Source organism: Mizuhopecten yessoensis, unplaced genomic scaffold, assembly GCF_002113885.1.
Source record: "Mizuhopecten yessoensis strain PY_sf001 unplaced genomic scaffold, ASM211388v2 scaffold11133, whole genome shotgun sequence".
NCBI classification, from domain to species: domain Eukaryota; kingdom Metazoa; phylum Mollusca; class Bivalvia; order Pectinida; family Pectinidae; genus Mizuhopecten; species Mizuhopecten yessoensis.
The window spans coordinates 3,033,782-3,052,293 of record NW_018408896.1 but is presented as its reverse complement, the minus strand read 5'-3'; the positions used below and the strand labels follow the sequence as shown (position 1 = coordinate 3,052,293).

At 36.8% G+C, this 18,512-nt stretch overlaps 2 protein-coding genes across 8 annotated transcripts in view; one reads left to right on the top strand and one right to left on the bottom strand.

Annotated features, from left to right (window-relative positions):
• The window catches only part of LOC110466411 (cell division cycle protein 23 homolog), an 18,539-nt gene extending 11,286 nt beyond the window's left edge, over positions 1-7,253 (top strand). For all 3 annotated transcript variants that reach the window (XM_021522872.1, XM_021522871.1, XM_021522870.1), the window contains exons 8-14: positions 901-982; positions 3,799-3,963; positions 4,375-4,483; positions 4,791-4,928; positions 5,193-5,271; positions 5,781-5,897; positions 6,597-7,253. In XM_021522872.1, the coding sequence (XP_021378547.1) occupies positions 901-982; positions 3,799-3,963; positions 4,375-4,483; positions 4,791-4,928; positions 5,193-5,271; positions 5,781-5,897; positions 6,597-6,779 (873 nt within the window). In that variant the 3' untranslated portion in view covers positions 6,780-7,253. The remainder of the gene's footprint in view (positions 1-900; positions 983-3,798; positions 3,964-4,374; positions 4,484-4,790; positions 4,929-5,192; positions 5,272-5,780; positions 5,898-6,596) is intronic.
• A 1,640-nt stretch (positions 7,254-8,893) lies between these two features.
• The window catches only part of LOC110466410, a 45,964-nt gene continuing 36,345 nt past the window's right edge, over positions 8,894-18,512 (bottom strand). For all 5 annotated transcript variants that reach the window (XM_021522866.1, XM_021522868.1, XM_021522865.1 and 2 more), the window contains 5 exons: positions 18,089-18,369; positions 17,484-17,661; positions 15,513-15,576; positions 14,824-14,923; positions 8,894-11,021 (listed from right to left, as the gene is read on the bottom strand). In XM_021522866.1, the coding sequence (XP_021378541.1) occupies positions 10,977-11,021; positions 14,824-14,923; positions 15,513-15,576; positions 17,484-17,661; positions 18,089-18,369 (668 nt within the window). In that variant the 3' untranslated portion in view covers positions 8,894-10,976. The remainder of the gene's footprint in view (positions 11,022-14,823; positions 14,924-15,512; positions 15,577-17,483; positions 17,662-18,088; positions 18,370-18,512) is intronic.

Sequence of the window (18,512 nt, the reverse complement as noted above, 5' to 3'; positions counted from 1 at the left end):
GCCGCCATTTTGAAAAACTATTTCAAACTTAAAGTCAAGTTCTGCTAGGCCGATTGAACTGAAACTTTGCAGGAATGATTGACTGATGGTCCTGACAAAGTGTTGTTATTTTTCGGGTCAATCAGAAATACAATTTGGCTGCCATGGCCGCTATTTTACTACTAAGTTCTAATAGGCCGATCTCACTTAAAATTGGTCTAGGAATGATCAGCTCATGGTCCTGACAAAGTTAAGTTAACATTATACTATTGTTTACTCAAATTGGTACATATTTCAACAACAAAAATAAATATTGTGGGACTCAGGTGACCGTTAAGGCCCATGGGCCTCTTGTCATAAATAACCTTGACCATTATAGTATATCAGAATAGTCAAACTGGTTGCAATGCTCAAAATACTTTTACTGTAAAAACAAAAGGGCCTACATCATAATAGTATGAAGCTTGCTGATATGTAGAAAAGGCAACTTAAATCAGGTAAGTACCTTCAGGTCCCTTGAGCCTTTTGTTATCTCTACCCCTCGAATGAAGGGTGACATATTGTATTAGTACTGGTTCTGGTTTAGTACACTCTTGTCTGGGACTTAACTTTAAAACTATTAAAGATACAATTTTCAGTATATCTGCATTACCCACAGACGATGTAAAGTGCATTGTCGTTATAGGTCACTGTGACTTTGACCTCGAGGTCAAAGGTCAAATAAGTGCAAAGTTTTCAGGAATATCTTGTCCGGACCTAAACTTTTAAACAGGTAAAGGGGAGACATATGTTTTTGTTCACAAAACAAATCTCTAGTTGTATGTTGATTTCCTGGTACATGTTTATCTGTATTTGTTACTTAATTAATTATAACTACAGCTCTTATCACAGCAGTGATGTTTTTATTCCATTATATTGTAGGAGATGAGGGCAGAGCTGGCAAACTTAGCCCACAAGTGTTGTGACATTGATAAGTACCGGGTGGAGACCTGCTGTGTTATAGGTATGTAAAGTTATATAATTTTCTGTTAACCTTGTACAAAAGTCAAGCTCACACTTACAGCTAATCTTTATGAATCCAGCAACTACTAATCTAATAATCCCACTGTCCAACCACTACTAATCTTGTTATGCCACTATCCTGTCGCCACCACCAATCTGATTGTTACACATTCCAGCCACTACTAATCCCACTATTCTGCCTTCACTGATCTTGTTATGTCTCCCTTTCGAATGAAGGGAGACATATTGTATTAGTACTGGTTCTTCTTCTTCTGGTTCTTCTAATTGCAACTTGTCCGGGCCATAACTTTTAAATCGTTAAAGATATCTTGATGAAACTTGAGGTATGCATGCATCTCCCACAGAAGGTTTGAGTGCACTGGAATTAGGTCACTGTGACCTTCACGTCAAAGGTCTAATAAGTGCAACATTTTCAGTAAGGTCTTGTCCGGCCCGTAAATTTTAAACCGTTAAAGATATTTTGATCAAACTTGAAGTATACCTGCACTGGAATTAGGTCTTGTGCCCCACTATATACAGAGTTATGACCCTTTGTTTATTTTTTTCTACCGAAGTTTGTCTGGAGCTTAAGTTCCATTTGATTTCGCCTATGTTGACAAAACTTACCATATTTATGTATCTTGGGAAGGCGGAATCTCTGGTACTAAAACGGGTTTCGTGCCCCTCTATATAAAGAGTTATGGCCCTTTGTTTATTTTGTATATCTTAGTTTGTCCACGACATAACTTCTAAATCGTTAAAGATATCTTAATCAAACTTGAAGTATACCTGCATCACTCACAGAAGGTGTACAGTGTACTAGAGTTAGGTCTCATGCCCCACTATATACAAAGTTATTGCCCTTTGTTTATTTTTGATACCGAAGTTTGTCCGGAGCATGAGTTCCATGTTATTTCACCTATGTTGACCAAACTACCAAATTTGTGTATCTTGAGAAGGCAGAATCTCTCGCACTGAAATTGGGTCCTTTGTCCCTCTATATATAGAGTTATAGCCCTTTGTTTATTTTTAATACCGAAGTTTGTCCACAGCATAGCTTCCATGTTATTTCACCTATGTTGACCAAACTTGCTATAGTTATGTATCTTGGGAAGTTGGAGTGTCGCATTCTAAATTCAGGTCTCATGCCCCACATTATAAAGAGATATGGCCCTTTGTTAATTTTTTATACCGAAGTTTGTCTTTTGGCTAATAAGGAGAGACATATGTTTTTGTTCACAAAAAAAAGTTTCTAGTTGTCCCTCTATCCAGGCTTTAGTTATGTTGACCCGCTGTAAAGTGTTACATAACAACACATGTGGACTAAGAATATTATTAACGTCACATTGTCCTTTTTAATATAGGTCTGGAACACGACAGCAAATCTTCCTGCATACAGATTATATAGAGATACAACATCAAACACATAGTTCTAAAGCTCACCAAGTGCTGTACCCAGGCCATCCCAGGCCCCTCCGGTCGAGGCCTTCCCTGGCCTCTCTCTCTCTAGAGGTGGTTCATTTCCTGAACCTCAAATCCTGACTCTACACTCCCAACTCTAGACTCTGACTCCTATCTCTGGACTCCTTTCAAATCCTCTCCAAGTACTTTTAACAATCTATGCAACATTAACTATTCATGATTCCACGACCACCCATTGTACATATATAATTAGGCACATGCGACAATTTAATCCAGCTTCTAACCTAACTTACCCCTACCAAAACAACAATACTTAGATGTACCATATGGCAATGACAGTTACCCCTGTGACCCTGTCTGGTTTGGGGAGTTCACACTCTCGTTCCTATCTCTATGTCATCCATGACAGACCTGGTCGCCACTATCCCTTTAGCGCTATCTACAATTCAACAGTCCCCCGTCAATCAATGCACAGTGTTATCCAAATCGTTAAATTTAACCTCAGATGTACTTTTGACCAAAGCACTGCTCTCTATATATATTGATACCCACTTTCTTACATGTTATAAGATGGCTCCATTCTCTCTTATTCATTACCTAATTTTTAAGCCCATTTTGTAACACAAGTTTAACCACTAATTTGGTTGTCCCACTATCTAGTAACCACTAAGCCTGTTGTCACTCTGTACATCCAACCACTACTTATCTGGTTGTCACACTATTCAGCCAGTGTCTAAGGAAACAAATCGCCTTTTTCTGTAAAAAAACCCATTGCAGTAATTCAGTACTGTTACAATCCAGCTAGTTTTGGTAGGAAAGAAGATGTCTAATCTATTGAGGCTCCACTGTATATATCAAAGGTCATTTCCTGAATTGGCTTATCGAGACCAAATCTTCTGAAATACTATTGTATGAATATTTGTAAGACTGTAAGGATTTTATGGCCTATATGTAACACACACATGTACTCTGTGTTTGTAGGTAACTGTAAGGATGTACCCTGTATTTTATGGCCTATATGTAACACACACATGTACTCTGTGTTTGTAGGTAACTGTAAGGATGTACCCTGTATTTTATGGCCTATATGTAACACACACATGTACTCTGTGTTTGTAGGTAACTGTAAGGATGTACCCTGTATTTTATGGCCTATATGTAACACACACATGTACTCTGTGTTTGTAGGTAACTGTAAGGATGTACCCTGTATTTTATGGCCTATATGTAACACACACATGTACTCTGTGTTTGTAGGTAACTGTAAGGATGTACCCTGTATTTTATGGCCTATATGTAACACACACATGTACTCTGTGTTTGTAGGTAACTGTAAGGATGTACCCTGTATTTTATGGCCTATATGTAACACACACATGTACTCTGTGTTTGTAGGTAACTACTATTCTATACGACAGCAGCATGAGAAGGCAGTGCTGTATTTCCAGAGGGCATTAAAACTCAACCCCCACTATTTGTCAGCCTGGACCCTCATGGGCCACGAGTTTATGGAACTGAAGAACACATCTGCTGCTCTACAGGCTTACAGACAGGCTATAGGTAAAAAATTAAAGTCAATTTATTTCAGTTTATTTTTGCATAATAATTCACATTTTTCAAGTGTTAATATTAAAGTTATGACATTACGAGACACACAGAGAACAACTTCCTATGTTCAGATGAATAAAAGATATGGCTCCCCTTGGGACCAGAAAGGTTGTGCCAATTAAAGGAAATGGGTCAGAAACATTTCTTACTTCGCCAATTTTGAATATAAAGAAAAAAAAATGCAAATGATCATCTCAAGACCAGCTATTTATAACTGATTTAAAATTCCAATACATGTATAGGTTCTTTGTATCTGTCCTCTGATTTTCTGATGTGTATTACATGTTTGGGGTTAATACAAAAATTATACATGTATAAAGCTGCTACATGAAGTTGATTTGTTCCTGTTTCGTGTTACATCAGAGGTTGAGCGGAGAGACTACCGGGCGTGGTATGGACTTGGACAAACCTACGAAATTCTCAAGATGCATTACTACTGTCTCTACTACTACCGACAGGCCCAGAAACTGAGGTGAGTCACCACTCTCGATAGACAAAGAAACTCCGGTGAGTCACCACTATTGATGAAGAAGCTCGAGTGAGTCACCACTTTTATGGCAGGTCTTGAAACTAGGCCAAGTCACCACATATACATATAGTTAGTTCATTATTTAAAAAGTCAATCATACTTTGACAATTCTTAAGGAACAAATCCAGAACGTTTGTGAAGTAATAAAAATTGGTCCTGACTAAAGAGACACTACTGTGCTGTGTGATTAAGGATAATGCATACCTCTTGTGGTTGTGGGTTAACCATTTTTTTCTACATTTATTTTCAGACCAAATGACTCACGGATGGTGATGGCCCTGGGAGAGACCTACGAGAAATTGGAGAGGTTACAGGAGGCAAAAAAATGTTTTTGGAAGGCAAACTGTATAGGTGACATGGAGGGCACTGCTCTCATCAAACTAGCCAGGTCAGTTATTTACACAGGCATACACCCGGTACATCAAGAGAACGCTGCCCTCATCAGGCAGAATAGTGCAAAACAGTGTACAAACCTTTGAGTATTTGTGAATACAAAAATGTCTATCTTACTATGAATTTCTCTGTTTTTGAATGTTGAAAATTTTGATTTTAATCATTAAATAGTTTGTATTGCCTTAAAATGGATAGGGATATGTGATGAGTTGATGTTATTTGACGAGATCTACAGTAGGCACTCGTGTCTTTGTCACAGACTACACGAGAAGCTACACGAGGAGGACCAGGCAGCTTCTGCCTACACAGATTATATCAACGAGGCCAGTCGACAAGGGGTGAGCAATCGTTCTCTGTGTTTATGTCACATCCAACTGTTTTCCTTACAAAGTACCCTTCCAGTTTTCATACGTACAGTTGAACCACAAGCCAGTACAGCCCACAGGGGAACTACTAAACTGTGTCAGTGATTTATGTGAAGACTGGCTGCAAAATTTTGTAAAAGTAATACCAACAAATGTTTTATGTTCTAAAATTATGTAAATTATGTAAACAGTTATTGACTTGTTAAAAACAAACTTGTGATTAAATCTGTTCCTTTTCACAATCAATTTGACTATATCATAATAAACTTTTTTTTTTTACTTTAAAGTTAAAGAAGGAAAAAATTGGTACATGGGAAAAATATTATAATATTAAGCGGTTTATCATAATGGATATCATAATAAGTGGGTACCACTAATGCTTGGATTTTAAGGAAACTTCATTTAAAAATTAAATCCTTTGTCAAAAACTATGAATATCTGTACATATTTACTTATAATTGTTGTTTTATTATTTTTGCTAGAACTACAACCCTGAAGACCAGAGTCAAGCCTACAAGTATCTAGCTAACTACCACCTAAAACTCGGACAACTGGACGAGGCGTTCACTGCTGCACAGAAGTGTTCTGAATTCCCGGAGGTCAGTAGTCATTGTCATCAGGATATTCTTATTCTTAAATATTCTTAAAACTATAGACTACATACTTTTTGGATGTATTTATTTTTGTATGAAATTCTTGCTAAGAATCCATTACAAATTCAAGTTTCATATGAATTGTTATATATATGTAAGACTTTCATATTGAATGAAACAAATGTATGTCCATAAGAATAGATATTGAAAAATCAGTTGTGATTTTAAGATGTACATGAAATGGAAGTAACATACAGTATATCTAGATTTTCTACTGTACAACAGGCATGCAAGAATTAATCAATGTTCAGTACAGCTATGACTATAAAGTCGGGGTAGATTTTATAGTTGTCAGTACGTGTAAGTTTCAATGTGAAGGCAATGTAACTATAGTTGGTACATGGGTACAGATTACAATTTGGCATTGAAGTTGAAAAGAAATACAAAGTGTGAAATGCTGAGTTTGTGATCATCAGATTCTTAGGGCTTAAGAGTTTGTTTAGTGTTAAATTGACATTTCATTTTGCTGCAACGGTCATAAGCATGTGTACAGAATAGAGTGGAATTATTTTACTTAAGTTGGTTTTCACTGTTCTCATTTGTTGCAATTAGTTCTGTAATAATTAATTAGGACAGTCATACAAGTTTAAGAGATGAAAATTGAATTATTGGAGCCAGTACAACCCAATGTATTTGTTTTGGCAGACCCGAGAGGAAGCAAAGGGTATACTTCGGGACATACAGAGTCTCCGCGCCCAGAAGGAGGGCCTGAGTACCCCCATTAGGATGGATGACAGTATGGGATCCATAACAACAGAGCGCTTCCATACCAATGATCATACACCGATTGGTCGTCTCTCTCCTGTCAACCTTAAGTTCACACCCTGACAACACTTACAACATCAAGCTCGGAGACCAACATTACACAACTTGTCAAAAGTATAACAAACAGAAAGTAATGAGGAAAAAATGTCATCAGAGAAATAAAATGACAGAGATGGAGTGAATCAGGCGAGGGTTTCTCCCGTCATTCTGAAGTTGACACCCTAACAAGTCTGGACAAGTTATTGCTCAGTATCCTTGTTAGATAAGCTAAAACAGAGTTTAAGCTGAGCAAGCCTGGCCCATAGCATGGAGCTAAAGATGAAACCATATCTTGAACACCTATACCTGATTTTGCAAATGTCTTACTTACCGCGGTAACTTAGGATATATGAACTGGAGTATAATAAGATTGGAAGTATGTCCCCAACTGCTAATTGCAAATTAAGTGATGCTATTTTGTCCTGCAGCAGTGATGCATTTCATTTTATCTTTGTTAGTGTATTATCATGTTAAAATAAAATGTACTTTAAAAGAGAATTTAGTCTTTTTCTGTTTAATTTTTCAACTAGGTAATTATTTTCAGTACATGTATAGTTTAGATTTCAATAGAATATTCATTCCAGGGCCCTTAGTAATACGTCCATTTTCAGTCTCATCAAGTTATATGCTTAAATCATCTTGCACAAGATTAAAAATGTAAACACTGAACACTATAATTAGTATAGTATATAGAGGATCTGTCATAAGTTTCCCTTCATATTAGATTTATGATAAACGTTTTGGATTTTTCATGTTTAGGAGCAAATATGAAAAGTCCAAAACGAGTATCATAAATCTAATATGAAGAGAAACCAATGAGATTCAATACAAAGTAAACTGTATAATTATGATCTGAAACGAATATTTTGCACTTGGCTCTCTCGGAAACGATGAAAATGGCATCCGCTTCACATTGATTGCGACGTCATTTCTGGATTGATATTACACACATTATATAAACATAATTTATGTGATTGCTTCATGACACTGCATAACACGGTATTCATATGATAAATCTATTTCTGGAATAGCCCAATTATAAAGATACAGGTCCAGGACTTGTTTTCGATGTGTTTGAGAACTGTTGGTAAACACAGATTCCATACAGCAGGAACACAATGACACATTGAACAATATTTGTCTAAAATGGATTGATGGACAGATTGATATGGACAGATTGATGGTGGACAGACTGATGGTGGACAGATTGATATGGACAGATTGATGGTGGACAGACTGATGGTGGACAGATTGATGGTGGACAGACTGATGGTGGACAGATTGATGGTGGACAGACTGATGGTGGACAGATTGATGGACAGACTGATGGTGGACAGATTGATGGTGGACAGATTGATGGACAGATTGATAGACAGATTGATGGTGGACAGACTGATGGACAGATTGATGGACAGATTGATGGTGGACAGATTGATGGACAGATTGGACAGATTGATAGACAGATTGATGGTGGACAGATTGATGGACAGATTGATATGGACAGATTCATATGGACAGATTGATGGACAGATTGATATGGACAGATTGATGGACAGATTGATATGGACAGATTCATATGGACAGATTGATGGACAGATTGATATGGACAGATTGATGGACAAATTGATATGGACAGATTGATGGACAGATTGATGGTGATAAGACCGAGTCCTTTTAAAGTTGTACTAGTTCAGTGCACTAATCACTATCATCAGGTGTTTCACTTGTCTGATAAGTTTTCACCTGTGATAAATTCTGAACAAGATTTTAAAGGGACATTCATGTAACATTAAAATAAACCTCACATTTTATTCCATTCTGTCAATTATGCATCCTTGTATCTGTTTCCAGTTTTCCGGTGTTTAATACATCAATATCCAGCTTAGAAAAAGCAAAATCACAAAATGTTCCTTCTTAGTTTTGTAAATAGTGTTGCTCTGAATTGATGCAAGGTGACAAAGTGCACATTTTGGTTCATCTATCCATTTAAGATTACCATCAAAAACTTGTTTGTTTGAATGTCCCTGTAAATGTATCATTCTGGTTCTACTACATATATACATATCGCACCAGCACTGTAACACGTAGACTAACTATACTTCTGTGAAAATTACAAGCACAAGACATTGTCATGTTGAAATACAGTTTTATTTTGTTTAATGCTGAAATATACATGTTATACTTGATACCTGTAGCCATTATATATAATTATAGACCTACCTGTATCATGTTACATTGGTTACGCTACCCATAAACCACTCACTTCTTACAGGAACTACACCACCACACACACCTAAACATATACGTGATTAAGGCAAAGTTGTGTTTGCAATTAAAATCTTCTATAAAACCTATTGATACAATATTACTAGCTCAAAGTAAGTTACATCTATTCACCTATGGCAAGATAATAGTTTTATCCATAAATATAGACCTAGCTATAATGCTAGTTATAGTAAGTTTGTAAGTTTATAATATATTAACACTAAGTCAGAAGACAACTAACGTAATCATTTGTTTCTCTCTAAATCTCAACTCTGTATACATATTACAAGACAACTAACGTAATCATTTGTTTCTCTCTAAATCTCAACTCTGTATACATATTACAAGACAACTAACGTAATCATTTGTTTCTCTCTAAATCTCAACTCTGTATACATATTACAAGACAACTAACGTAATCATTTGTTTCTCTCTAAATCTCAACTCTGTATACATATTACAAGACAACTAACGTAATCATTTGTTTCTCTCTAAATCTCAACTCTGTATACATATTACAAGACAACTAACGTAATCATTTGTTTCTCTCTAAATCTCAACTCTGTATACATATTACAAGAGAATATTTACTTCAAATAGTTATAGATCCTGAGTTGAAGTTATAAAACTTAACAAACACCTATTAGAGGAAATCATACGGTACATACAACTGTACCCATGCTGTATACAGGGTAATGAGAAATCCTCCATGTTACATGTATGGTATGGTAACCATATATTGTATACAGGGTTATTTGGCAACATTGTCATTTCACAGTAAAGTAAATTAATTGTGACAGTGAATGATTCTACTGACTTTAATAATACTACCGGTACATACTTCTAGCTATCTCCAGAAATTATTATTCAGCACTGCACGAAATTGATATAGTATATATTTTCCCAAAAATAACACTATGAAATCAATTATGACAGTTCTCTATAGCAGAAAACCATGATCTTCCATATATTTGTTGAATAAGTTAAATGTGATACAAACGAATGTATGTATTTCTCTTTAAACAAAGGATTCATCTTCATGTAAAAATTTGTATCGAAGAACCCAGTACCTGTTTCTGTTGAGATACACATGGTCACACATAGCCCTGAGTAGCCCTGTTATAGTGGAACACACCAGAATTCCACCCACCCACAGTTGTGACAGGGCTAAACGATTTCAAATCTCTGTACAATGATAACACTTTTATCTCAGATCTGTATATAAAAAGTCACCAAAAGGATACTTTCAGATCTACAGTAAAACGTTATAATGTCACCATTTTAAAGGGAAAATTGTTGCCATTACCTAGTAAAAGGGGTTTGGCAACTTTATGAAGAATATACAATATTGAAGATTCTTGTTGCTGGAGCACTATAAATACTGATAAAAATCTTCACCAGTTTAATACAGCCTTTTCAATTCTGATTACCATGTACAATATCATTATTTTGACATAATAAATAATGTATCCTCGAAGGCTAAGTATATCTACATATCACAGAAGCTTAATGTCAGAGACAACCTGGTCAATATATTTACATACAGAATATATATGACTTTTACCAGAAATTTTCCACACAAATCGGCATCAACCTTAAACTGTTCTTCCAACTTGCGTTTTCTAGAGTGGCTTGGTATATGGCACATTTAAAATTTTATTAACCTCTTTGAGAATTATGCATGATTTTTTCAAATTTTAATTGCTAGTAACTGTTTGGTGCAAAGATCTTGGAAAACTTATTTCATTTGAAGTCACTGTTTAAAAATAAATATGCTGCTGTCTTTAAAAAAAAAATCAAAAAGATCATGAAAATGTTGCAAGAAAAAATACCATCATATGTGCCACGAAGGTAATGCCATTATATTCAGCAAACTTGGTGCTACACTAAGTATAAATTAACTAAATTGTCCATGATTTCAAGGAAACCATTTTCTACATCAGTTCACAGAAGAGGTTATCTTGCTTGGTCAGAATTCTTTAAAGTATTCCTCTGGATTTTCTGCAGAAAGAACACAAAAACTTCAATATTAGAAACAAATTTAGAGTTTAGCACAACCAATAAATACAGACTTTTTTTTATAATTTCCAGGACATATTATAGACTTTGTATTTATACCCATTTTTTTAAAGACACAGCATGAGGTTGTGCAACTACATTTTGTTAAAAAAAACCTGCAAAAAAACACTAAATAATTTTAACATACTTTGTTCACATTTTCTCATGATAGGTTCTGTTTGTTTGGTAATGTGACAAAGACAATATTTCACGACAGGTTCTATCAGTTTGACTAACTAACACAAATGGTCCCATGACAGGTTCTATCAGTTTGGCTATAACTAACACAAATGGTCTCATGACAGGTTCTATCAGTTTGGCTAACTAATACAAATGGTCCCATGACAGGTTCTATCAGTTTGGGACAGGTTCTATCAGTTTAGCTAACTAACACAAATGGTCCCATGACCGGTTCTATCAGTGTGGCTATAACTAACACAAATGGTCTCATGACAGGTTCTATCAGTTTGACTAACTAACACAAATGGTCCCATGACAGGTTCTGTCAGTTTAGCTAACTAACACAAATGGTCCCATGACCGGTTCTATCAGTGTGGCTATAACTAACACAAATGGTCTCATGACAGGTTCTATACAGGTTCTATCAGTTTGGCTAACTAACACAAATGGTCCCATAACAGGTTCTGTCAGTTTGGCTAACTAACACAAATGGTCCCATGACCGGTTCTATCAGTGTGGCTATAACTAACACAAATGGTCCCATGCAGGTTCTATCAGTTTGACTAACTAACACAAATGGTCCCATGACAGGTTCTGTCAGTTTAGCTAACTAACGCAAATGGTCCCATGACAGGTTCTATCAGTTTGGCTATAACTAACACAAATGGTCTCATGACAGGTTCTATACAGGTTCTATCAGTTTGGCTAACTAACACAAATGGTTCCATGACAGGTTCTATCAGTTTGGCTAACTAACACAAAAGGTCCCATGACAGGTTCTATCAGTTTGGCTAACCAACACAAATGGTCCCATGACAGGTTCTATCAGTGTGGCTATAACTAACACAAATGGTCCCATGCAGGTTCTATCAGTTTGACTAACTAACACAAATGGTCCCATGACAGGTTCTGTCAGTTTAGCTAACTAACGCAAATGGTCCCATGACAGGTTCTATCAGTTTGGATAACTAACACAAATGGTCCCATGACAGGTTCTATCAGTTGGCCTAACTAACACAAATGGTCCCATGACAGGTTCTGTCAGTTTAGCTAACTAACGCAAATGGTCCCATGACAGGTTCTATCAGTTTGGCTATAACTAACACAAATGGTCTCATGACAGGTTCTATACAGGTTCTATCAGTTTGGCTAACTAACACAAAAGGTCCCATGACAGGTTCTATCAGTTTGGCTAACCAACACAAATGGTCCCATGACAGGTTCTATCAGTTTGACTAACTAACACAAATGGTCCCATGACAGGTTCTGTCAGTTTAGCTAACTAACGCAAATGGTCCCATGACAGGTTCTGTCAGTTTGGCTAACTAACACAAATGGTCCCATGACAGGTTCTGTCAGTTTAGCTAACTAACGCAAATGGTCCCATGACAGGTTCTATCAGTTTGGCTAACCAACACAAATGGTCCCATGACAGGTTCTATCAGTTGGCCTAACTAACACAAATGGTCCCATGACAGGTTCTGTCAGTTTAGCTAACTAACGCAAATGGTCCCATGACAGGTTCTATCAGTTTGGGACAGGTTCTATCAGTTTAGCTAACTAACACAAATGGTCTCATGACAGGTTCTATCAGTTTGGCTAACTAATACAAATGGTCCCATGACAGGTTCTATCAGTTTGACTAACTAAAACAAATGGTCTCATGACAGGTGCTATCAGTTTGGCTATAACTAAAACAAATGGTCCCATGACAGGTTCTATCAGTTTGACTAATTAAAACAAATGGTCTCATGACAGGTTCTATCAGTTTGGCTAACTAATACAAATGGTCCCATGACAGGTTCTATCAGTTTAGCTTACTAACACAAATGGTCCCATGACAGGTTCTATCAGTTTAGCTTACTAACACAAATGGTCCCATGACAGGTTCTATCAGTTTGACTACCTAAAACAAATGGTCTCATGACAGGTTCTATCAGTTTGACTATAACTAAAACAAATGGTCCCATGACAGGTTCTATCAGTTTGACTAACTAAAACAAATGGTCTTATGACAGGTTCTATCAGTTTGGCTATAACTAAAACAAATGGTCCCATGTCAGGTTCTATCAGTTTGGCTAACTAACACAAATGGTTCCATGACAGGTTCTATCAGTTTGGCTAACTAACCCAAATGGTCTCATGGCAGGTTCTATCAGTTTGGCTAACTAACACAAATGGTCCCACGACAGTTTCTATCAGTTTAGCTAACTAACACAAATGGTCCCATGACCGGTTCTATCAGTGTGGCTATAACTAACACAAATGGTCCCATGCAGGTTCTATCAGTTTGACTAACTAACACAAATGGTCTCATGACAGGTTCTATCAGTTTGGCTAACTAATACAAATGGTCCCATGACAGGTTCTATCAGTTTGACTAATTAAAACAAATGGTCTCATGACAGGTTCTATCAGTTTGGCTAACTAATACAAATGGTCCCATGACAGGTTCTATCAGTTTGACTAACTAAAACAAATGGTCTTATGACAGGTTCTATCAGTTTGGCTATAACTAACACAAATGGTCTCATGACAGGTTCTATACAGGTTCTATCAGTTTGGCTAACTAACACAAAAGGTCCCATGACAGGTTCTATCAGTTTGGCTAACCAACACAAATGGTCCCATGACAGGTTCTATCAGTTTGGCTATAACTAACACAAATGGTCCCATGACAGGTTCTATCAGTTTGACTAACTAAAACAAATGGTCTCATGACAGGTTCTATCAGTTTGGCTATAACTAAAACAAATGGTCCCATGACAGGTTCTATCAGTTTGGCTAACTAAAACAAATGGTCTCATGACAGGTTCTATCAGTTTGGATAACTAACACAAATGGTCTCATCACAGGTTCTGTCAGTTTGGCTATAACTAACACAAATGGTCTCATGACCGGTTCTATCAGTGTGGCTAACTAACACAAATGGTACCATGACAGGTTCTATAAGTGTGGCTATAACTAACACAAATGGTCTCATGGCAGGTTCTATCAGTTTGGCTAACCAACACAAATGGTCCCATGACAGGTTCTATAAGTTTGACTAACTAAAACAAATGGTCTTATGACAGGTTCTATCAGTTTGACTAACTAACACAAATGGTCTCATTACAGGTTCTATCAGTTTGGCTAACTAAAACAAATGGTCCCATGACAGGTTCTATCAGTTTGACTAACTAAAACAAATGGTCTTATGACAGGTTCTATCAGTTTGACTATAACTAAAACAAATGGTCCCATGACAGGTTCTATCCGTGTGGCTATAACTAACACAAATGGTCTCATGGCAGGTTCTATAAGTTTGGCTAACTAACACAAATTGTCTCATGACAGGTTCTATCAGTGTGGCTAAAACTAATACAAATGGTCCCATGACAGGTTTTATCACTGTGGCTAAAACTAACACAAATGCTCCCATGACAGGTTCTATCAGTTTAGCTAACTAACACAAATGGTCTCATGACAGGTTCTGTCTGCTTAGTACTATGCAGAAGCAATATGAAATTATAAAACTGATCAGTAAAACTGTTTCAAAGCTATCAACAATTTAAGTATGTCTTACCCTATTGAAGACTCGTGCTCGGAGGCGATTCAGTGAATAATCCTCGTCTCGTTTCTTTACATATTTCATGGCCTGAACTTCAGGCAGTTTCTTGTACAATCTGGGACAAAAATGTATAAATACCAGTATCATGATGGATGCTTTCAGAAATTTTGTGACAATAAAATATTTGTAGAGGAACCTGACAGCCTATTATATTCAAGTGTAAATATCATAAACAGCTTAATTTACTTTAAAATATTGAAGTAAGTCATTTAAACAGGAGACCCACAGGGAACTTTACTTTTACAACATGTCTTTCAATACTTCTGAAAAGTTTTTTTGCTTGTGCAAAGCCAGACATGAAACAATTTGAACTAAAACAGCAATATATGAACAACATGCTTGTTTTTACACTACCGGTAAAGAGATAAGTACATACATGTATTTGCAGTGACATCAATAGAAAAAACCCACGTTATGACATGAATACTGATTTTAAGTGAAACCATTCAATTATGAGTTTCATAACACGAACAGATCATTGACGTGCATCATTACTGTGTGAATTTGGCACTGGTAGATAAGTAGTGAGGATCAGTCTTAATTCATTAGACCGATACATGTATGGTTAATATCTTCTACATACCTGACCACACTCAATATTTACACTTGATGTGTTAAAAACAAAATTTAGTCAACCAACCAACCTGTTAGTGAGGTCTTTCATTTCCCGTTTTGACATTGATCGCCTTTTTGGCTTGTGCAGATTTTCTGGAAAAAGAAAAAAACGCAATGCTAAAAGAAATAAGTACATCACAAGATAAAAAAATCGGTAATATTGTGTATTACATCAAATGGAAAGATCGCTACAGATTAGAGACACCTAAGAGCAGTTTTTCTCTCGGGCCATGTACCCATATTTATCTAGCAACAAGCCCATGCTTAGTAATAAGCCCACCAGTATATATTTAGGAAGAAATGCCAACAAAAGCCTATTCATTGTCCTGAAATAAGCCCATCCCCCTACTTTCAGTCAGAGATTATGGCTACATTCGCATATCCCAGTTGAAACGGTATGTGTGGCGCAGAAATACTCCACGATAAACAAACATATTGTAGGTTAACATTATTGAGGTTAGGTTTAAACATGTGAGTATGATAATCATGCTGTTGAGACATAATGTATAGCTTGTAACTTGAAGAAGAAGAAAAACCCACCTATAGCTCATTGATTATCCGTAAATATGCAAAAATCACATCGGTTGGCAAACTCAGCATGAGTTGGATGTGCATAAGGAATTTGGTTGAAACATCTTAACAATATCTACAGCAATTATCACACGAAAACCAAAGAGTGGCCGAGATGAATGGAAAGACAGATGAACACAAACATTGTTATCAAGTTTGAAGGAATTTTGCTAATATTTGCTAGAGTTATTAAGCGGAAACTGCAGATAATAACGTTTTTCGTAAATCAAGGGGATAAACAAGGGGCCATAACTCTGCCGTGCGTTGAACCCTGTTACTAAATCGAAGACAATTGGATAATATTTGTGAGAGTTAATGAACAGAAACGGCAGATAATGATGTTTTTCGTTATTCAAGGGGCCATAACTCAGGCAAATGCGGTGCCGCTGAAAATGGTCTACGAACATGGCCGAGCCCTTAACCCTGTGACCAAGTTTGAAGAAAATCGGTTAACATTTGTTGTAGTTATTGCACGGTGACGAAGACAGACAGACAGACCAAAATTAATGTCTCCTGTTTCGGTAAAAGCGGGGGATAAAAATGCACAATTTCGAAGAATAAAAAACAATGTATCATGAATATTATGCCCTTCTTTTACGCGTCCACTGAATTACTTAATGTATCTTAAATACTACATGTGGCTTGACATTGTTTTAGAAAGAAATAACGCAAACTAGCAATATTCAGCATTTTAGTTTCGGTCAGGTAAGTCTGGACCCCTCAATCTACATGTGCCAAATTTTCCTGAGGTCAGCCTCGGTCCAGATCTGTGCCTGTTGTTTTCTTTACAGGTTCAACCGCTTCATCCAGATATGCGAATATGGCTTCCCCACGAATGTTCCCTGTGTTGGCCCCCTGGGCTTATTTCAGGATAAATATGGTAATTAATTAGACTAAGAGCAGTTCTTTCCCTCGAGCCTAATCATCAAAATAATCGAACTAGCTAATTCTCTATCTCATACAATATATAAAATATATAAACAGTCTATGATGAATTTTGAAGGCATGGCTATTCAACATGGTATGTCAGAGTGTTGGACTTCTTTATCCATTCTCACTACAACTTCATGACATTTTACTATCTTTTTACCATATCTTGTCTTATAGCAACATTAAGTATGCATTATTTAGTAAAACTGAAACATCAGCTGATTATAAAAGATGATGTCATTTGTAGGAGAAGACTAATATAGACTAAGCCTGTTGTCTCATCCAATTGTTCAATTTTTTTTGTCGAATAGAACTTGTTGAAACGAATGTCATTTGACTGATTTCATTGTGATATTATAACTCTAACCACATCCATGCAGGAAATACCTATATAACACCAGGCATGACTATTGCCTTCAGCTGGAGAGTTCTACACCCCAACAGGTGTCGGAGAGTTACACGCAACATAGCAGGGATACGTCCATGAGTTGTGGACTTACCACTGTAGGGATGTGCTTCGGGGTTGGACTCCTTCTTGTTGCCCTGGTTGTTGAACAGCTCCTTCCTCTCCTGTTCTAGGTATTGTTGCAGCTGACGTTCATGTGCTGCCAACTGGACTCGCTTCTGACGTTCACCTACCCGAGATATTGTGTTCTGCTTGAAATTCTTGAAAGCTTCCTGCAATAAAATGTTGGGGTATTGTTTTATTGTTTTCATGTGCTTAAAATTACTGTCTAGGTAATGTGCTTCTGCATAATCTGAATTGATTTGATTTTTTTTTAATTTTTGACTGATGAAGGTTTGGTTTGGGTTTTTTGTGTTTTACGTCCTATTAACAGCTATAGTTATTTAAGAACGTGCCAGGTTTTGGTGGTGGTGGAGGAAAGCTATCGACCTGGGGCCAATACCTGGCAACTGCCCCACGTAGGCCTCGGACCCGCGACCCAGTGGTGGAGGACTAGTGGTAGCAGAATGTCAGACGCCTTAACGACTTGGCCACCGCGACCCTGACATACCTTACTAGTCACACATAAACACCTAGTTGTGTGCCATGAACCTTTCTACAATCCATAATCTAAATCCTTTAAATAATTATTATACAAACCTGCAAAGACATTTTAGTTAAAGGCTTTGAATCATAATTTTCTTCATCAGAGCTGTTGGCATCCATATTTCTATCTCCTATCCGATGACCTTTTGTGTCAAGGTCAAACTTTGTATCACGTGATTTATTGAGGATGTCACTACCAACGACAGCCTTCCAGTCTGCAGGATGCATAGATTTGGGTTGCCATGGTTTCTGTTTTACAGCATGCGCCTGCTGTTCCTTAAGAGGCTGCCTCCAAGGTCGAGATTCAGGCAAAGGAATATACCAGGATACACCCCCTGAAACATTAAACACGTTATAAATACACATAGTAAATTAATATTGGAGGCTTCAGCTTATAGAACAATCGTCATGCTTTTCTTTATTTATTTTTTGTATTTACTACCAGGAAATCTTCACCCAGTGTAATATTTGCCCTTCA